Source organism: Triturus cristatus, chromosome 9 (genome assembly GCF_964204655.1).
Source record: "Triturus cristatus chromosome 9, aTriCri1.1, whole genome shotgun sequence".
Lineage (NCBI taxonomy): Eukaryota > Metazoa > Chordata > Amphibia > Caudata > Salamandridae > Triturus > Triturus cristatus.
Window position 1 is genome coordinate 343708694 of NC_140592.1, and position 22220 is coordinate 343730913.

At 45.4% G+C, this 22220-nt stretch overlaps 1 protein-coding gene across 2 annotated transcripts in view; it reads left to right on the top strand.

Annotated features, from left to right (window-relative positions):
* The window catches only part of RAD54L2 (RAD54 like 2), a 682650-nt gene that overhangs the window by 251985 nt on the left and 408445 nt on the right, over positions 1-22220 (top strand). For both annotated transcript variants that reach the window (XM_085625105.1, XM_085625106.1), the window contains exon 7: positions 3627-3809. In XM_085625105.1, coding sequence (XP_085481231.1) covers positions 3627-3809 — 183 coding nt within the window. The remainder of the gene's footprint in view (positions 1-3626; positions 3810-22220) is intronic.

The window sequence follows — 22220 nt, forward strand, 5'->3', positions numbered from 1 at the left end:
GTGCGCTCAATTGGCAATTTATAGCAGGGAGTCAGGCGAGTTTAAATGGAAAGAGCGTTTGGACTAAAAGTAAAGTAGTCACTGTAAGGGTAATGCCATCCTTTTGCTGTGCACAAACAAACTGCTCCGTGTGGTACTGGTATTTGTAAGGGTTATTGTTTGATTCATTTAAATCTTTCCAATATTCTGATCACAAGAAAATAAATACATTCGATCATGAATATATACTTAAAAATTGTTCAAAAACAACAATTTGTGCAATAATCTAAAATATAGCAGCAACAAGTTGTATACCTATAGAGCTGTTAAGTGATTTGCCGTAGTAAAGTGCTAGAGTTAAATATTGCAGTGGTTATAGCTTATAAAGTGCTAGTGAAAAAAAATGTCTAGTGTAGCTAGATAAAAAAAGATCAAATGGCTCAGCCCCGAGACAGGAGGAGACACAACATGCACCACCCTCCTACAACCCCCCAGCTCCTCCTAACACAAGGTCCTACCTGACCCATCCCACCCCTCCTCCACAGTCCGTTAAACCAAGTACATATGAAAATAATGCCACGACATAAAGTATACATGCAGATATGCAGTGAGTAATAAACTACTGATTCCACGTGTTGTGGGAGGGATAATCTTTATGACTAGCTGAAGGCACAGTTGCTACATTTAAAACCCAGTTACTTATGTATGACCTGGAAGCCCACCAAACTAGTTTCCACAGGCGTTCTAATCTGTGACCTGCAGATTACACAAACACATGTTTGGAACAGTACAGAATTTGATAGTGGTCCTCCTTAGGGGGCCAGTAACCATAGTAACGGAGAACCAAGGGGAAAGGAAAAATAGAACCAGCTGAAATCTAAGGGAGCTGGGGCACAGAGAATGAATGAGAAAGACAGGGTGAGTGGTTGGTCAAGCAGAGCAGGGAATTGAAAGGTGGGTTTAGCTTGTGCTACATTGTTTAGTTATTTGCGTGTGCTGCAGTGTATAGGAAAACTAGCAGGTGAGACGCTTAGTCGTTATGAGTGGGTGCTGCACGAAGCAGTAAAAGGGTGGCAGTTGATACACGGGCAGCATGGAGCAGAAAAAGAGAGGTACTTATTGGCACGCAGTGGGTGATGCAGTAGAACAGTGGTGGTGCTTTTGGTAGGAAGCAGTAAGAGTGTGGTTCTTCCTGGCATGCCCTGCAGTGGGGAGCATTACATGGGTGGTAGTTGTTGGCATGTCTTGCTTGGAGAAGTAGAAAAGGTGGTGGTTATTGGCATGTGCTGCATGCAGCAGCAAAAGCGCACTAGCTATTGGAAGGTACAGCATAGGAAAGTTAAAAGGTAGTGGTTATTAGGAGGGCAGTACCTGGAGCAGGACAAGGGTCGTAGTTATTGGGTGGTGGTTGTCGTCAGGCGTTGTATGGCTCAGTATCAAGAGGGAGGGTATTATACATGTACAGATTAGCATTACCTTTCTACTATGTCTGTGTGCAGTGAGGAAGGTCGTGGTGATACGGGGTGGGCTGCATTGCATGGTATAAGGTGGTGGTGGTGGCGACTTCTTGTACGTGGTGTTTTTGTCTGTATGGTGAAATCTGCATGCTAGGGAAGCTCCCACTGCTACACAAATGATGTATCCCGTGTTTGTGTGAGAGGGGTGGCTCGCCAGCTGCGCACGCTGGGCCTATTCTGTTTATCACAGCCCCCACCTCTGTTCCTACTACTGGCGCTCCTACGGCTCACCACCTCTGGCCCTACAGCCTCCCACTGCCCTACTAGATCCCACCTCCCTTGTAACTGCCACTATACTTCCCTATTGCTACCTGTCCCATGCTCAACATCACTGCTTCTACGAGTGCCTCACCACAGCTTACTACTACTTTATCATTGCCCCAACAATGGCTTTCAACCCTTCCCTTGCTGGTAAAACAATCACTGCCCCTACTACTGCCCCTACGACTGCTGCTACTGCTTTCCCTACCGCTACCTCTGCTGCTCCCCGTTTGACTGCCTCTACTGCTGCCCCCACAGCTTCTCCTACTAATGCCCCTTCATGTGCCCCTGAGTCTGCCTCTACTACTCCTCATACAGCTTCATTTACTGTTGCCCCTACAGCTTCTACTAATGCCCCTACTTCTGCCTCTGCCCATACAGCTTCCTCGACTGCTACCCACTACTGCTTCCCCTGCTGCCCCTACGACTGCTTATATTGCAGCCTGACTCTCTACTGCGGCCCCTTCGGCTTCCTGTACTGCTGCCCCTACCGTTGCCTCTAGTACTGTCCCTACTACTGCGGGCATTGTCACAGATTAAGTGCTACGAAGTCTGGGTTCAGGGGGAGGTGAGCGAACCTCGTTCTTGCCAAACGTTGCACCCCGCAGTGAGTGAATGAAGATCGGAATGACGAAGAGAGAACAGATAAACAAATAAAGAACGACTATGCTAACATAGAAGGCGAATGGGCGCGTGAGAAGTGAAGTAAATGAATGAATCAATGAATGCACGAATGAAGTAAGGAAAAACCATAGACTTGATGAAAGAAGTAACGAAAAAATAAAAGCTCGATTGAAAGAAATAACAGCGTAGAAAAAATGAACGAACAAATAACGATTATAACGAGCCAACGCCAAAAGATTACATAAATAGCAAACAAACAAAATTAATGAATGAACGACGAAAATGCAAAGGAATTAAACTGTTGAACTAGCAACAAGTTACTAAATGAACTGCATATAAAGGAACGAACGAGAAAATGAATAAATGAGAAAAGTAGCAACCTAAGAATGAGTGCAAGAATACATGAAAAGGAATGGCTCGTGAATCTATAACATGTACAGGTAGTAAGACGTTCACTGAACCTGCAAGGCGCAAGCAAATTAAAAGCTTGAATGACAGGACGCAGAAACAGAAGGGTCCCCCTTAAGATAAGAAACTGCATCGCGACAGCCGCAAAGTAGACGATCCAGTCTGGATGGGCAGGACGAAAAGGAGAAAGGGCAGTGACCAAGAAGCATCCTTTTCAATGGTAAGCCAGCATTTAGCTTCAGGCCCCCTTCTGAAATCTCCTCTCTCATTATGTCTCGCCGAGCGAGCAGCGCATGCGCTGCAACGCTAGGCGAGACCTAAAAATGGAAAAACTATGCACCCAAAAACTTTCATTTTAACTTTACTTGTGAATTGAAGTATGCCAGTTATTTCCTGATCATGTAGAGCAAGTGTGTTTTTTTCTTGTACAGTCATATTGCTACTTTAGAGCTTCTAAATATATTTATCCCGAGCACCAACTAAATGTTGTCTTTGGTGCGCCTGATTTGTGAGCCATTAAGAAATCTTTTGAAATTTGTTATATTTATTTTTGTGGGAGACCATCCATTTGGCCTACAGTTTTAGGCACACAATGTCCTGCCTCGTATACCCTCGCCACATACTAAGCTTTGACCTTTACACTACTTTGTTCCTTTGTGAACTCTCCCTGCTGCTCCTCATAAACGCATACACATTCCATGATTCCTCTTGGATGCTCTCTGCTGCTCCTTGTATCTTAACACTCGTATTGCCCCTCAATGTTTTGGTAATCTGTATTGTATATGCTGTTCAAGCCTGTAACAACACTTTTGTTAATGTTCTTTTACTTTTTTCTAGGTTGGAGGGATTCGTTTTCTGTATGATAACTTGGTGGAATCCCTGGAGAGGTTTAAGGGCAGCAGTGGTTTTGGTTGCATCCTAGCCCACAGCATGGGCCTGGGCAAGACACTGCAAGTTATCTCCTTCCTGGATGTCCTTTTCAGGCACACTGAAGCCAAAACCGTTCTGGCCATTGTTCCGGTAAGTTTGGCATCATCGTATAGTGTGTGTTTTTTGATTAATTGTATTGCACATGAATGCTTACCAATCTCTGTGACGTTTGATTATTCTGTTAGTATTTAATGACTAGGCACTGTGACAGCTCTCTCTAAATCTGCCACCAACGACCGAAGCTCAGTGTATGTTTGTAACTCTTACAGCAGTTTATACATAAGCAGTGGACTCATTTTTATTGTCCATTCTCAAATCAGTGAATGTCTAATATGAACAGAAAGCATTCTAGCTCTTATATGCCAGTGTCAGTTGGTTTTGAGAATTGTATAGTTATATTTTGTAGCAGCCAGGTCAAAGCTTATAACTGACCTTTTCAGGTTTTATGACTACTTTTGGTTTTCCAGATGACCTTGGAAACCCCTTCATGGTCGCATCTCTTAGGCTTTAAATTGGCCCTCTCACCATCAATCCTTCCCAAACCTCCCTTCCCTTATGTTTCTGCAGCGTCAAGACTCGGGCAAAAGTGCGCTTTATAAAATAAATGTTCGAGGCATATGATCTGCAGATTACACACTATGCATAGATCGCCATCTGGTGTTGGGTCCAGATGTTTGCACTTGTTTTTGTCCTGGAAAGTCTTTGGAAGTCACAAGGTAGGTGACTCCTCCTTAGGATCATAGTGCGCATGGGCATCGGCTCCATCCTCAGATTGTTTCATCCTCAGATTTTTTTTTTCCGACATCGGGTTCGGATGTGTTTCTCGTGCTCCAGTTAGGAACCGTTACAGATTCCTGTTTCGACGCGCAATCCTTCACCCTTTCGACGGTATTGTCTCTATCGCGAACCTTAATCGGCGCGCATCTCTACAAGTCTTCGATTCCAGTCGTCGAAGAAGGCCTTTGGGCCGACCCGAGCCTTGGCATCTGGCTCATGGAAAGGATGCCTTTCAATAAGTGTCCTCGATGTGGGTGGAAGTTTCCCCACACCGATCTGCATGAGGTGTGTAACCTCTGCCTCTCTCCCGAGCATGAGGCCAGAGACTGTCCGACTTGTGCCTCCTTCCACTGGAAGAAGACCATCCGGGATCGACGAGCTCGAAGGACTATGGCTCACTCGTCGAGTTTGATCGACGACATCTTCCAAGAGGGCGTCGATGTGCCAGATGAGAGGGTCGAAGACGGCCTCATCAGCGCCTCCGAAGCTAGTGACTCCAGCTCAACTGGTCGTAAGTAGAGACGTCGACCCTGACCCCGACCCACTCCCTACAACAACAAAGGCTTCAGTCACACCTTCACCTTCGGGCTCAGGTGCACACCGACACACTGCTTCCCATGCCCCACCCTCGGGCCCGGCAAAGAAGCCTACCAAGCCTTCCGGCGTCTCAGGCTCTAGCCTGCCTGCCACTGGCGCCGAAACCCAATCATCGGCACCGAAAAAGAAGCCGCACCCATCCTCTGGGCCGACCGCTACTTCCACCCCGAAGCCCTCGGCACCGAAGACCCCAACCAGTGACTCCCCGGCACCGAAAAAACACTCAGAGCCAACGAAGAAGCCACTCAGAGCCGACGAAGAAGCCACTCCCCAAAATTTCGGACTCACACTCTTCGGAGCCGAAAAAAGCATCGACACCGAAGAAGCACACAGACTGGTAAACCACACAGCTCGAAGCCCAAAACCGCTCTGCAGCCAGCGCCGAAAAAACCCTCGATGCCAACAGTTGACACCGAACACCCAACCTTCCTCAGAAGAGCTTTTTCGACCAGACCCTCAAAAAAAACTCTTAACTAAAGGCCCTAAAAGGGGTCAATTGACTCTTGAGTTCCAGAAAAGACCACTGGACATTCCTGCACCAGCTCCACCACCTAAAAAGAGGGATATAGCCACATCACCTCTTAGGGTCCCTTCTCCACTGCCACCTCCTCCTCCTCCTCCACATCCCCAACCTCGGTCTCCTACGCCATCCCCTACACCGGTAGATGATGACGACACATATGATGACACGGGGGACGGTGACAACAACATGCCACTAGATGACCCCAGTCCACCAGGTTCCCCTGACCCCTGGGATGACTATAATACGCCTGATGTCCCTAATGCCACGCAACACGACATCTACCCCTCTAGGCCTTCCTCACCAGAAGATACCATGGGATTTAATCAGCTAATACTCCGGGCTGCCCAGTACCACGGGGTCGACCTACATACAGAAACGGTCGAAGAGGATTTTTTATTGGACACTTTCGACACCACCCAAAGGTCCACATCCACTTTACCCATGCTCAAAGGGGGGATTAAACACGCTACAGAAGTATTTAAGGACCCTGTCAGGGCTAGAATCATCAATCCTAGAATTGAGAAAAAATACAAAGCTGCCCCTACAGCGACCCCGCACCCGTTCTGCTTGAGGGGGATGTGGGGAGGAGGGTACGTTTTATCACACCATATGGCAATGTCCGAAGATCAAAGTATACTGGGTAAAGGTAATGAGAACGATATCACAAACAGAGAAGGTGTCACTGGTGCCAGAACCCAAGAGGTGTTTGCTGAGTGTTTGGGAGCCGAATGACCTTACTCACCCAGCACAAGATTGGGCTACACTGGGGATAATGATTACTAATGTAATATTGCCCAAAAATGGGGTTCAGAAGAGTCACCGACACTCACCGCATGGTGCAAAGACATGGACACAGCTGTGGTGGCCGAAAAAGCAGTTTTCATCAATTGAGGATGTCCTCGAAAATGGAATAGAGTATGGGGGGGCTAGAAATAAATTCAGGGGTTACATCTGTGAACCACCCAGGCTGCAGACGGACGAGGTCTCTGATGAAGATGGAGGGGCGATACGAGATTAACACATGGAATACTGTTATACTTTCAAATGTGGGGGCAACCACAGATAGACCTCTTCACCACCCACGAAAACGCAAAATGCCCAAGCTTCGCCGCCAGATACCCACACACATTGTCCAAAGGCAGTGCGATATGGATGAACAGGTCATGCAGATTTGTGTACGCCTTTCCGCCTCTCCCACTCATACCACTGATGGTGCGCAAACTACGGCAACACTCACTGACTCTCATTCTAGTTGCTCCAACTTGGGCCAGACAACCGTGGTACACCATTGCTGGAACGGTCAGTAGTTCCGCACCAAAGATTACACCTCTCACCACGCCTCTTAACCCAGAACCGTGGAGAGATCAGACACCCGGACCCAGCTCAGCTCAGCTCAACCTTGCGATCTGGCTCCTGAAATCTTAGAATTTGGATACCTTAACCTTCCTCCTGACTGTATGAACATCATTAAGGAGGCTAGACGCCCTACCACTAGAGCCTGCTACGAAGCCAATTGGAAACGATTTGTGATATATTGTCATAACAATAGCATCAATCCCCTAGATGTGTCTATCCAACACATCATAACCTACCTACTACACCTACAAAGGTGCAACTTAGCCTATACGTCTATTAGGCTACACCTTGCTGCCATAGCAGCATATCTACAAAATAGACAACATTTATCACTGTTCAGAGTACCTGCCATCAAAGCCTTTATGGAAGGACTCAAAAGGATAATTCCGCCCAGAGTTCCACCCTCACCTGTGTGGAATTTAAATATCGTTCTCACATGACTAATGGGACCTCCCTTTAAACCTCTACATAAATGTGAGCTACAATTCTTAACATGGAAGGTTGCTTTCCTAGTGGCCATAACTTCTCTAAGAAGAGTTAGTGTGCTACAAGCCCTAACTATTCAGGAACCATTCTTCCAAATCCATCACAATAAGGTGGTTCTCCGAACTAATCCTAAATTCCTCCCTAAAGTCATTTCCCCCTTCCACCTTAATCAATCTGTGGAGTTACCCGTATACTTCTCGCCCACACACACAGTCGCAGAAAGAGCTCTTCATACTTTAGATGTTAAAAGAGCATTGCTCTATTACATTGAAAGAACACAACCTTTTCGAGAAACCAAACAACTTTTCGGTTCTTTCTCACCACCACAATAAAGGCAATCCCATATCCAAGTCCGGGATATCCAGATGGATTGTTAAATGCATACAAATTTGCTACCACAAAGCAAAACGTACTTTAACTGTTCCTCCTAGAGCCCACTCTACAAGAAAAATAGGGGCTTCTATGGCATTTTTAGGGAGCATTCCATTAGATGACATCTGCAAAGCAGCTACATGGTCTACACCGCATACATTCACAAAACCCTAATGTGTAGATGTGCAATCAAAACAACAAGCCAGTGTCGGCCAAGCTGTACTCGAAACCCTATTTCACACTACTGCAACAGATACTGGTGGCCGCCACTAAGGAATGGGACTGCTATACAATCTATGCATAGTGTGTAATCTGCAGCTCATATGCCCCGAACGGAATATGCTACTTACCAGTATGCATCTGTTCTTGGCATGTAGAGCTGCAGATCTACACACGCCCACCCGCCTCCCCGGCTTCCTTTATCTGTTCCAGTATTATCTTATTTGGATACAGCATACAAGGGCATCTTCCTGTTTCTTACAAAGCTCCATCATTTCCCTGCTGGCGAAAAACAATCTGAGGATGGAGCCGATGCCCATGCACACGCACACTATGATCCTAAGGAGGAGTCACCTACCTCGTGACTTCCAAAAACTTTCCAGGACAAAAACAAGTGCAAACATCCGGACCCAACACCAGATGGCGATCTATGCATAGTGTGTAGATCTGCAGCTCTTCATGCCAAGAACAGATGCATACTGGTAAGTAGCATATTCCTTTCAATTCGTACTCTTGTCAATGCTGTACTTGGCACCAATACTCAATACCATTTAGCCTTTTTTGAATTACTTTCTCTCTTCCTATTTTCTCCATGCCCTTAATTTTCCTACGCTGATGGACTTCAATTCTTGGGTGGACTGCCACAAGTATCTAGATTAATCAAGTCTGACTGACACCTGTGCCACCTTTATGCCTTCTCACTTTGTCAACTCATCTACCCATGAGAAAAGGCATATTCTTCATCTAATTTTCTCTTCCTTCAATAACATTCTCTGTAAGGAATTCCTGCTTTTGGCACAGTCTGAACATGAAGGTATTTTCTTTAGCGGGGCCATGCAAGAACCGATACCCCTTGCACAGGCTATTTGCTCCCATTATGCTCCATCTTGGAATAAAATTACGCTCTTGACAAATCAGATTTTTAGCAAGGGACGTAAGATGTGTTATTTTCTCTAAGTACTGATTTCTGCCTTTTCCTTCGGTTACTCACCTACGATTTATTACTTAACAGGATACTATTGTGTAACAAATTACTTAACATATATAGCCAAGTGAAAAAAGACAGCCGTCTGTCGTATATGTTTGCCTTTCCAATTGCATATTCATCATTCATATCTTCTGTTTTATTTTTTTGGTTTAGTAGTGTAGGAAAGGTGATTACTATTTGGGGTGGGCAAGTGTCCACCTCATAGATGAGGCCACCATCTGGTAGATTTCACAAAAATTAAATAAACCGGTTCTCAATCTCTAATGTGACACAAAGCAGCCATGCTTAAATCAAAGACAAACTATAAAGTATTTAGGCAAGGGGTACACAGTAGAAGATATGACACAAAACACAATAAAATTCCAAAACTAATTTTAAAATAAAAAGAACATTTTATTTACTAAAATAAGACCAGAACTACAATAATCCAATGAGAGGTGATATTCATTTTAAAACATTTACGTGGAAATAGTGCCCAAAACACTGGAAGCGTTAGATGGAAGCTAAGCACTATTTGAGGCTGGAAGTCAAAAAGTTCAAAAAAGCTTCAAAGTCCCAATACAGAAAGGCCCTGTGTCACTTTTGTAAAGAAAACTCCTCCCTGAGTGGGCCGCTACTAAAATTGTTGCTGCTCCGGCCACCGTGGAATCAAAGGCGAGATACTGGAATCAAATTGGTCCCGTAGGATGCCTGGGGCATTGGAGATTTTTTTCACAGAAAAATATCCAGGTCTCAACCGAAACTGGGAGTGGTGCTCTTAGCTTTGACTAGAATGAAGCTGAAATTTAATCCAGTGCTGTGGAACTGCCGGTTGGATAATTTGTCTCGTAGGTCCCCTTGAAGCTCTTGTGGATTTTTTCTTTTAAGTTTCCAACTTTCTTCTGGTGCCCAAATAACCACAGGGGCATTACATTTTAAGGCTCCTGGGACCTCAGGGTGCCAGGCAGAGGACAACATCAAAGGTTTAATCCTGGTACTGTTCCCAGTAGTCAGCCAGGTACATCAAGTAAAAAGCTTGTAGCATCTAGTTGTGTCCCTGTAGCTCCACAAGTGGTCAGCCAACTGAGTCTACTTCTTTGTCCTAGATTGAAGAAGGAGTAGGTTCTGTCCTTCAGGGCTCCTTCTGGTCACAGACAGCAGGTCCAGTTCTCCCTTCTGAAAAATCTTCTAAGGATGGTACATTGAGGTGCCACATTGAGGCATGGCACCAGCTAGTGGGTGGGGGTGACACCTGGGTTCTCCCTAACCAATGCAATAAACATTTCTAGGGGCAACCCTACCCACTTTTTAGAAGTTATTGTTTCCCTACTGCAAACAATCCCACAGGGTGTCGCACACTCAAAATACAAGATGCGAAAACCACCTCCCCTTGTGAAGAAACTCTGCGCCCACCCAGAGGAATGGCCAAGGTAATGAGCAGTCCCCTCCTCTGTGGTCACTCAAAACTGGTTCTGAGGTGGCTTTCTTCCCAATAGATTTGGTGCCAGCCTGACTAAGGGGACAACGACTGGGGCTTTCCAAGTGAACCGAACATGTGCTTGTAATATGATAGGCCCCATTGAAGTTAATTAAGTTCCTGGGCCCACCCCACCTATCTTCCTGGCAGGGTAGGAAACACCTCCACACTCCCAGGACTTTGTCTCTGCTCTGGTAGCAGTTTTTAAAACTCTTTCACACTTAATTCAGGCCAAACACGGCTGGGCAGTTGCAGAAGAGCTAATGCAAATCAGCCGTTAGCAGCTTCAAGCAGGGTGAAGGTAACTTTCTAAAAGTAAAATTTCTCAAATATTTAATACAAATCCGACTTTACTATTAGATTGGAGTTTTATTAAATAGAAAATAAATCCTTGTCTGGAGTCTGTAGCTGGTACAGGTCAGACTTTACAAATTAAATTTTACACTCTATAGTTTAACTTTTCCTATGTACCAGTTCGAGACTGATCAGTGACAATATTGTTTTGGGCCTAATCACTGGGGGAACCTGCCATTTCTAATGTCACACATGTTCCATTTCTAAATATTATGCACGCTAACTTGTGGGTAGCAAGGTGCGCTTAGCAATTTAATATTCAAAATCGAGTTTTCTTACTTGTGAAAAGGGTGATTTTGATAGATCTGTGCAGCAGAGTTCAAGCTTCTATTAGGCTACACTGGGTAGGCCTGAAACCATGTGCTCGTAGCATGTGTTGGGTGCAGATGCACATGCAATGCACACACCTACAATCTAGTGTTGGGCTCAGACTCTGCAATGTGTTTTTATTTTGTTGCTGACGTGGTGTCGAGGCTTCTCCTCTTCGAATGGGTGTACATGATTAACAACTCCATCGTTGGATTATTTTTTACCTTCATCTTGTTGGACGGAGGGTGTCGGAGCTCTGTGCGACCACCACGATACTCACTTGACTTCGACCATTGAATATTCAAGCAATTACCCCTCATCAACTGAAGCGGTTGCCTTGTGTGCACCCCTTCCCCCTCGATGAGAATGCTTGACACCGGTTGATGGAAAGGAACAGGGAGAGACTTTTCAGTAAGTGCTCACAGTGCAGAGGAAAATACACCCATTCTGACAAAAACGACATCTGTAACCTCTCCCTTACACCGGAAAACAACAAACAGGATTGCCCAGCCTGCAACCTGCTCACAGACATAAAGACCCTATGCTCCGGACATCTAGCGTGCAACCTGGAGATAGCTGCAGTGGCTGAATTCTTTGTGGAGGAAGATCAGCAGGTCGGCACTGGCGAAGATGAGGAGGAAGAATAAGAAGGTGGCGCCATCTTATGCTGCCCGTACTACATCAATTCAGATGAGAGTGAGCATTCCGAATAGGAGGATCAAGATGAGTCATTACCTTCAAACACAGAACTCCTCGAGGAGCCTGCGACTACAGGATCTGGCCCCAAGACGAAGACTACTCAAAGGGTCATGTTTTTGCCAGACTACTGATACACTTTTTTTTGGTGTTCCCTGGGTCCCTGCCAATCAGGTTCCTAGGACCTGTGTTCTTTCCCCAAACCTAACCCAATTGGTATCTCTGGCCACACATAAGTCCCTGGTAAATAATACCATAGGTACCCAGGGCACTGTGACCAGGGAAGACCTCTAAGGGCTGCAGCACTTATTGTGCCACCCTTAGAGGCCCTGTACCTTCACACACACATACTGCCTTTGCAGGCTGCATGTTTTGGTGCAGAACAAAGTAAAGAGTTGACATGGCACACATCCCTGTGTGCCATGCCTACAACTCACTGCCCTGGCATAGATCAGTCACCCCTCTAGCTGGGTGCCCTATGCCAACGGTGAGGGTACAGGTGCATGAGCCCAGTACCCCTACAGTGTCTAAGCCAATTCTTAGGCATTGTAAGTGCAGTGCTGCCATTAAGAGTATATGGTGCTGGGAGCTTGTCATTACGAACTCCAGAGCACCATAATGGCCACACTGAAAATTGCAAAGTTTGGTATAAAACTTCTCAGCCCATTAAACCCACACTGATGTCAGTGTGGGATTTAATGAAAAATGCACACAGATGGCATCTCGGAGATACCCCCTGAAAAACGACCAGCCTCTGGTGGGTTCCCTAACTGGTACCCACCAGCCTGCCACCACGAGACATGTTTCTGGACCCCTAGGGTGGGAGCCTACACTCCCTGAGCCCAGAAACAGAGCCTTTCCTGGGCGGAGGTGTTCACACCTCCCCCAGGCCAGGAAGAGCCATATGTGAAAGGGGAGCTTCAAAGGCCTGGCAGCCTTTCTAATGCGACCCCCAGCTTCTTCTGCTAGCAGGAGGAGGCCCCCTTCCTGTCCCCCCTCCCTTTTTGCGGGAAGACGGGCGGGAAAAACTAGTCAGCCCAGGAGGTGTGCCCACCTCTGCCAACTCCACCCCTCAGGTGGGGGAGGCGAGGCGAAGCCCACTCTCCAGTGCTCGCCATCTTGCAGATGGCAGGCACTCCCCAATCAGGACTAGGGATTGTGCTCACTCCCCCACGTGGGGTGAGCACACCAAGGGTGTAGTCACCCTAAGGTCAGTAACCCATTGGCTACTGACCTCAAGACCCCTAAAACGCCCCCTAAATTCAGTATGTAGGCGGCAGCCCTGAACCAAGAAGGCAGATTCCCGCAACCTAAGAAGACCAGCATTGGCATAGCCAATAGGTCTCGCCTTTGGGACCTTTATAAGTGTTTAGTTATCCAGCACAATAGCCTTTGAGCAACAACATAAAGTGTTGCATGGCTAAACACTTATAAGGTCCCAAAGGCGAGACCTATTGGCTATGGCAATGCTTGTTTTATTTTCTCTTTAATTATCTGTCAATCATTTCATGAAATCGCGCCCATTTAAAAGATATGAGTACGTTTCAATATCGAGGCAAAATATATACCAATCCAGTAATTTCATATGACGGAAGCACCAAAAATTGGGGGAATAGAAACACGCTTATCATTCCTTTACCAACATTTATGCTTTGTACTTCCCTCTATCAATCTATGTATCTGTCTGTTTATCTATCGATCTACCTATCCCCAACCCCACGCCTTTCTCGTGTCCTTTCTGTAAACACATTTCTTTATTTTTGAACTTTCAGACAATATAATGATATGGGTAAACCGTTGAAATTAAAACACTGCATAATATTTTCGAAAGAATGGGATATATAGATTGATTTTTCACTTGTTCTTGCAAAAGACCAGCTTTCAAAACCGAAAAATAGAACGAGTTATTATTACATTTTGCGCACCTTGCACAGTGCTCCTACCGAGAGCTACAATATTTCTTTAAAATCATACCACATCTTTGCAAGACAATCCTGGGATCAGATGTTTGCATTTCTTTAGTAAATATGTAGTGAAAAAAGTCTGCTGTTAAGTGAAATTAATTGTTTTATATGTAAAACTGCGACTAAATATATATTCAGCGTACACCACCTATATTAGATAGATAACCTTTCATGTTTACTGGCTCGTGAGATAAATTCCCAGCCTCCCTCGCCCTCCTACATATTTAAAGGTATTGGAGGCCATGCTGCAGTCATACTAGTGTGCTTCTTAGAAGTCACGCATGGCTTAGATGTTCTGGATTCAAGCCAGAGGTCCAACAGGCAATTTTAAATATGCATTCTGATAAAGAGCACCTTTTTGGACCACAGGTAGATACTGCCCTTGACGAAATGAAAACACTGACACAGCGAAGGCCATGGGAGCATTGCAAACTGCTACCCCTAGAGGTTCTTTTAGTCGCTCAGGCTACAGAGGTGCATATAAATCCTCCTCCACAGATGCATCCACTTTGACACCGTATCCCACCACAAGCTGATTGAAAGACTCCACCACATTGGCATCCAATGGGACGTGCTCAGATGGATCACCTCCTTCCTCACCGGAAGCACCAGAGAATCCACCTCCCACCTTTCACCTCTGAACCCAGGAAGATCACCATCATTGTCCCCCAAGGCTCATCCCTCAGTCCCACACTCTTCAGCGCATACATGACCCTGCTGGCAAACATCATCAGATCCCACGGTCTCAACATAATTTCCTACTCAGATGACACTCAACCCATCCTCTCACTCCCTGACGACTCCACCACCACCAGAAACAACTTCTACAGATACATGACAATTGGCGCAGACTGGATAAAGAACAACTGCCTGCAGCTGAAGACAGACAAAACGTAAATACTGATCTTTGACAACAGCAGCAACACATGGAACGACTCCTGCTGGCCATCATACTTAGGACCCGCACCCACTCCCTCCAGCCACATCAGATACCTCGGAATCATCATTGACAACAAGCTCAAAATGAAATCACAGATCAATGCCGTCTCTTCTGCCTGCTTCCTCACTCTGCGCATGCTACGTAAGATCTTCAAGTGGGTAGACCACACTCGAGACGTACCTTGACACACACCCTCATCACCAGCTGACTGGACTATGGAAATGCCCTCCACATAGAAATCGCCTCACACCTTCTACAGCTAGAATCATCCTTGGCTTTCCCAAACGAACCCACATCACACCCCACCTCAGGAAACTCCACTAGCTCCCCGTACAAAAGAGATGCCAAGTCAAGCTGCTGACCCACATACACAAGGCTCAACACAACCAAGGACCTGCCTACATTAACCACCGCCTGAACTTCCACCAACCATTGAGAAGACTATAGTCCACCTCCCTTTCGCTTGCCCATACTCAGGGCAACTACCGAAGCAGGAGTGGAGGATGCTCCTTCTTCCACATCACATGAAAGACCTGGAAAAGCATCCCCACGCACCTCCGGACCATCACCTCATTTCTGGAATCTTAATGGCCCTCAAGACCCGAATAAGCCTCCGGGACCTGCAAGCTCCTGGATACCCTATCTGGTGATTAGCAGCGCTTTAGAAGGAATGAAATTGGTTTAGCCTTTTGGTTGTTCTCTCAATCTTTAAGCTTTTGGCCTCTGCTCATAGCTTAACTATCCAATGTCCTACAGATTTTATAGCAAGACTGCCCAGCTCACAGGTGCTATCTACATCAAAGGTATTTCCTGCACATTACACACTAAATATGGGCCTTGGGTCCACACACAAATTAATAAGGAATGTAGCTTTGGGTTGCTGGGACACTAGGAAATAACTCCGCAATTAAGAATACCACCTTTTCTCTTCATCCTAGTATATATTTATTTTGTTGGTAGAGGGTGTTCAGCCAGCAATCTCAAAATCCAAATGTATTGGTGGAGAATGGGGTAGAGAGATCAATGTTTTGATGCTTACTCTGTGGAATTGGATAAGGAAGACTGGTTGTATCTCTTGGCTTCCTTTCTTGATGTGTGTCTGGGATGTATGGGTTTTCAAACCTCCATGTAATGTCTGTACATTATGAGGTCTAAGGTGGGGGTGAAATTATTTTCCTGGGTAGAGCCTTGAATGTGGTGCAACCTATATAGGACCACTTGTATTTTGGTGGTCGATTGGGCAGTTCTAGTTCAGGGCAGCCAGCAGTAGGCATCGGATTAGCTGTTATGAGTAACCTGTGCTAGGCCTTTAGTGCTTTGTCGTCTCAGTTATGGTATAATTCTGTAGTTTACAGACACCAGTTCAGAGGTGTTTCATTTGTAGTATCCATATATCAGCAGGCTCTAAAGTTCTGTATTCACTGTGTGTATGCATGCAAATCCTACAGACTAAAATTCCTCCTAGATTATCGAATTGTGTGCCCTGTTACCAGCTTTTTATCTGCCTTTTCCTGGTAATTTGCTCATAAAGGCAAACACATTTGAAACTCCTAGTCCGCTCGAAAGCACACAGCTGATCTGGTTCAATTGCTGGACCTAATATTCCTTTTTTGGCTATCCCATCCTACTGACATCAGCGGAGTTCACTCTTTTTGTGTGCTTGGCTGGACATACAACAAGGGAAAGTGTTTCTTTCAGAAGAGAGATATTATGATGAATACTGCTATTTCTGCATGCTATTTGTTTGAAATTTGTGATCTACAGGATGGGACCCTGAATCCTCTTTAGCACACTTTCACAGCATCAGGAGGCATCACTTATGTCCAGTTTTTGTGTGACGATGATTAGACAGGAAGTGTCACAGACCACATGAATCCCCTTTTCCACACCTAGAAGTTAGGAACACACTCGACCATAAATATTGAATGGTTTTTGGATGCAAGTTAAATTTAATTGGCTCTTTTGTGTACTTTCTAATCTTCAGTTTATTTAATCTATCAGAGTTTCAAGAAATATAGAAAGGTGACATCTAAAACCGACAGTCATGGCTGGGGAAAATGCAAAAACCACGACTGCAGAACAACAATGTGTCTGAACCATGCATTCCATGTACAATACAATTCGTTAAGACTACATGTGTTGAGTAAAGCGGGGTTAGACTGTAAAGTCCAACTCTTTCCCTACTGTTGCGGGTACTGGAGTTGGAGTAAATCCTACTATTCCAAAGTCCAGTGCCCCCCTGGCAAGTCGTTGTAAGGAATTGCATTGTAAATGGAATGCATGGATCAGACACATTCGTCGTTCTGCCCGTGGTGTTAAGGAACGCGTTGGAAAGGAAAGCAGAGTTGTGTCCTACAACCTCATGGCTTTTGTATGTGGTGCTTGTGTCCACTGTGGAGGCTGGACATTTGATGCTTGCCTTAGCATGATCTTGAATGCCCAGAGGGCTTGATGGCTCATAGAGCAGGGTTTCCCTTGAGGGGTAGCGGGCCTCCAGACAATGAGGAGCAGGCCTATTCTCTATAATTGAGGGACTGGCATTCCCATTTGAGCCCATGGGCAGGACTCACAAATATAGTTTGACTAGGTCTGTGTCCCATAGTGAATCTTGGTCTTCTAAGTATCTCCATTGTTGGCCGTAAAAGGTAAACAAAGCTGCCATTCCCCCAATCATGGGAAAGTGATGGAACGGGTCCTGGAGACATTTAGTGACCTGATTTTAGGGTCAGTTCAAAGATCATTGTGGTAGGAGGTATGTTTACAAGTGGCTGTACCTCTAGTGATTTTTTTTTTTTCTTTCAATTACTCTTAGTGAGCAATTACAGGCACCACAGAGAGCTTTGCATCTGTGACTCAAATTAGAGCATTTGGCCCCCAATCACAGCTGTTCCTTTTTCTTAGCAAAAAATTGGGCAGAGGTCTAAACTATTCCTAACTTTTCCTCTTGGTACAAAGGTCGAAAGAAAGAACAGAATACTGAAGAACAAAATGTTTCTAATGCCCTTTTGTCCTTAAGATCTTTATCTGGTGCTATCAATTAGTCAAGGTAAGAGTATTCGTCCTGGCATTTAATGGAAATAGTGGTGGATCATTTGCTTGAAGCTGAGCTGTTGTGCTTATGGTTAATATTATAAAGTCCAGCCACCCATATTTCAGCCTTATCTAGAGTCTCTCAATCTATTGCGGGGGATTGCTAATTATTTTGGACATGAGGTAGCAGTTCTGGCCTTGTCTTGTTCCCTATTCTTTTTGTCTGGTCAAAATCTTAAATGTGCCACTGGATGCAGATAAATTGATTGGCACAAAGGTAAATCATAAGTCTTAATCACAAAAGTCATAATGGATTTTATTAACTTGAAAGTTATTTTACACTGCACAGCAATTTAGATTGATGCTGTCAATCCAGCAGAGCCGTTTGCCAGAGTCAAACTTGTGCGAAGAAGCACAATACGAAAAAGCTTCTGTAGGCAAAGGGCATGTTAAACAAAGGATAGTGGTTCAGGGTTCATCTACAGGTAGGTCTGTAGTTCATGGGAAATCATTCAATAACCCAATAAGAGCATATTACACTGTTGAGAGGCATGTCGATGTGTCCTGCACATAGTGGAAAAGGGGTGTTGCCTTTATTCACGAATATACTTTTCACCTTTGTGAGAAAGTGCCCTCTTTTTGCATGGTCACCCCCACTTTTTGCCAAACTGTTGATGTATTTCAAGTGTGCCATGGGTTTCTGCCAATCAGGTAACCAGGGCCTATGTTTTTCCCTAAACTGCATTGAGACAAAACCCAATTGGCACACTTTCGCCACATGTCTATCCTTGTAAATGGTACCAAGGGCACTGTGGCCAGGGAAGGCCTCTAAGGGCTGCACCACTTATTGTGCCACCATTTGCGGCCCTGTACCTTTACACACACAAACAGCCATTGCAGGCTGCGTGTTTTGGTGTAGAACAAAGTTAAGAGTCGACATGGCACACATCCCTGTGTACCACGCCTACAACCCACTGCCCTGGCACAGTTCAGCCACCCCACTAGCTGGGTGCACTATACCAGTGGTGTGGGTACATGTGCATGAGCCCTGTACCCCTACAGTGTCTAAGCCAATTCTTAGTCATTGTAAGTGCAGTAACGCCATTAAGAATATATGGTGCTGGGAGTTTGTCATTACAAACTCCACAGCACCATAATGGCATTACTGAAAAATGGGAAGTATGGTATCAAACTTCTCAGGACATTAAACCCACACTGATGCCAGTGTGGGATTTAATGAAAAATGCACTCATAGGGCATCTTAAAGATGCCCCCTGAAAAACGACCTAACTCTAGTGTCCATGCAGAGTGGCTGCTTGCCACCTGCTACCACCAGACATGTTTCTGGACCCCGGGTCGAGAGCCTGCTGCTCTCGGGGGCCTGAAACAATGCACATCCTGGGATGAGGTACCAAGCCACCTCCCCCAGGATGGGCACGGTCCACGAAGGGGAAGCTTCAAAGGCTTGCCGCCTTTGTGAGCTACCCCAGCCCTTTGCTGCTTCCAGCAACTGGCTCCCACAGGTTCAGACCCCCACTTTGGGTGGGAGAATCAGCAGGAAAACCAAGTGAGAAAGGGAGGTGTGCCCACCTTTGCCAACCCCACCCCTCAGGTGGGGGAGGCGAGGTGAAGCACAACTCTCAGTCCCCGCCATCTTGCAGATGGGGGACCCAGCCAGCCAGAGAGAGGCATATATACCCCTCTCCCACTGGAGGGTGGCATAATAGGGGGCGTACCCACCCCAAAGAAGGGACCCATTGTTCCCAACCTTTACCTACCTGTAATGTCCCTAAATCAAGTATTTAGGGGCAACCCTGATTCTTGCCTCCTCAGACAAGAACCGACCAGAAGAACTGAGGAAGAAGGACCGAAGAAGTCGTGCTGAAACTAAGAAGAGCATCACCATTAGAAATAATGGGGTAACCCAGTAACCCTCAGAACCTGGGTGAGTACATAGAGCAGAAATATTGGTTCTGTTGGGAATATGCTTAGTTTAAACAACACTACATGTGTTCAAAGACTGTTGCAAAAGTACTTAATCACAATTGTACTCACACACATAAAAACCATTAATTTGGGAAACACAAAATGATTTTCCTTTTCACTGTATTTGAATACACATAAATATTACTACAATACAGGACTGACCAAAAAACAATAAATTAAACCACAGAATGTTCAGTGACTAATAGTGCATAATGACATAACAATCAAAACAAAACAAAATTGACATCAAAACTACATATATATGCATTGGACAAAAATACACTTTAAACACAGATGATCCAAAATCAATAGCATATAACACCACAACATATATCCTTCAATGTTCAAATGGTGGAATTGCATGGATCAATCAGAAAGGTAACGTCGACGTTTCGATCCTAAGAGGACGTGTAGATTTATACGCATCGAGGACGGGTCTTCATCAGGACAATAAAATATATGTCAGCCTGAGGACTTGGAAAAGGTGAATTATCCTTGGGTCGCATACGGTGAAATCAGTCAAATTCTCACTCAGTCAGATCAATATATTCTTGAGATGTGTTTAATCCCTGCACGGAGGACGGTGCCGTCAAAGCGATCACCGAAATTTGGAGCGCATTGAATGGGCTTCCAATTTCACATAAGCCGGACAAACAATGACCAAAGGATTAAACACATCTCAAGAATATATTGATCTGACTGAGAATTTGACTGATTTCACCGTATGCGACCCAAGGATAATTCACCTTTTCCTAGTCCTCAGGCTGACATATATTTTATTGTCCTGATGAAGACCCGTCCTCGATGCGTATAAATCTACACGTCATCTTAGGGTCGAAACGTCGACGTTACTTGTCTGATTGATCCATGCAATTCCACCATTTGAACATTGAAGGATATATGTTGTGGTGTTATATGCTATTGATTTTGGATCATCTGTGTTTAAAGTGTATTTTTGTCCAATGCATATATATGTAGTTTTGATGTCAATTTTGTTTTGTTTTGATTGTTATGTCATTATGCACTATTAGTCACTGAGCATTCTGTGGTTTAATTTATTGTTTTTTGGTCAGTCCTGTATTGTAGTAATATGTATGTGTATTCAAATACAGTGAAAAGGAAAATCATTTTGTGTTTCCCAAATTAATGGTTTTTATGTGTGTGTGTACAATTGTGATTAAGTACTTTTGCAACAGTCTTTGAACACATGTAGTGTTGTTTAAACTAAGCATATTCCCAACAGATCCAATATTTCTGCTCTAGAAACTAAGAAGAGGGCGCCCACTGACTTGGCCCCAGCCCTACCAGCCTGTCTGCACCTCGAAACTGCTTCAGCGACATCCCAGTGTCCTGCAGCCAGCAGCCTCAAGAACCCGAAAGACCTGCCCTGCCTTCCAAACCCAAGACTTTGTCTCCTGTGAGCACCGAATTTGCTCACCCTCCGGCTCTGGCCAAAACCGTGAATGTGCACCACTCTGCACCCAATGCCCACCGCCCGAGTTCGAGTAGCCCGACACCACGAGGAGGACTCCCCGGCGATCCTGACCTGAGATCTCGTGATCTCTGATCTGCCTCGAATCTCCAGGCGAAGCTTGCAGCCCCTTTCTGGAGGATCCCCCTGACCGACACCAGAGCTGGTTAGGAAACCCGACGCCTAAAGACACCTCTGCACCCGACGCCCTGCGGCCATGGGTGGCCCAATCGATGGTGTCCCAGCATTCCAACCTCCCTGTCCAGCCGGTGGTCGCTGCCAGAAGATCTTCGTCCCCGAGTCTGCATTCTCCGTTGTAACCGGAGAATCCCCATTGAAATCAACAGGGCACCAGATGCCAAAACAGCACCCTGCACCCAGCTGCCCCTGCGCCGCTGTGGGTGTACTTTGGGTGCTACCTCGGATCCTCCTTTGCCTTGAGCCTAACACCAGTAGCTTTGCTCTCACAACCTTGTGGCCTGCTCATAAGCAGCCTCCAACAGGAGGCCCCCTATCCCCCATTGGATAACATTGGGCCTCAGCACTCTGCACCCGGCCACCCTAGTGCCGCTGTGGGTGCTTTGAGAGTGTATCCTTGACCCTGGGGGAACCCTGGTTCTAACCCCAGAAAAACAGCTCTCAAACCCAAGTACCTACCTTGAAACAGATAACCATATTTGTTCCCGTAGGACTGCATTGACTGCATTCTTTAAAAAAAAAAAAAAAATCTTTACTAATTTCAACTTAAAGAGATCACAAACATTAGTATTCATGCATATCAAGCAAAATATACCAGGTTTCCATAGCATAACAGTGCATCGTGGATCAAATAATCGTCATGCGGATGTTCCTAATTTCTGGACATTTCCATCTCAACAGTTGGGGATATACATAGGTCCCCTCTATGCGCATTCCACCCGCTCCATTTTTTTATCCCATTTCTTGGGACATCCTCTCAGTTTATATACTTCTTTTTC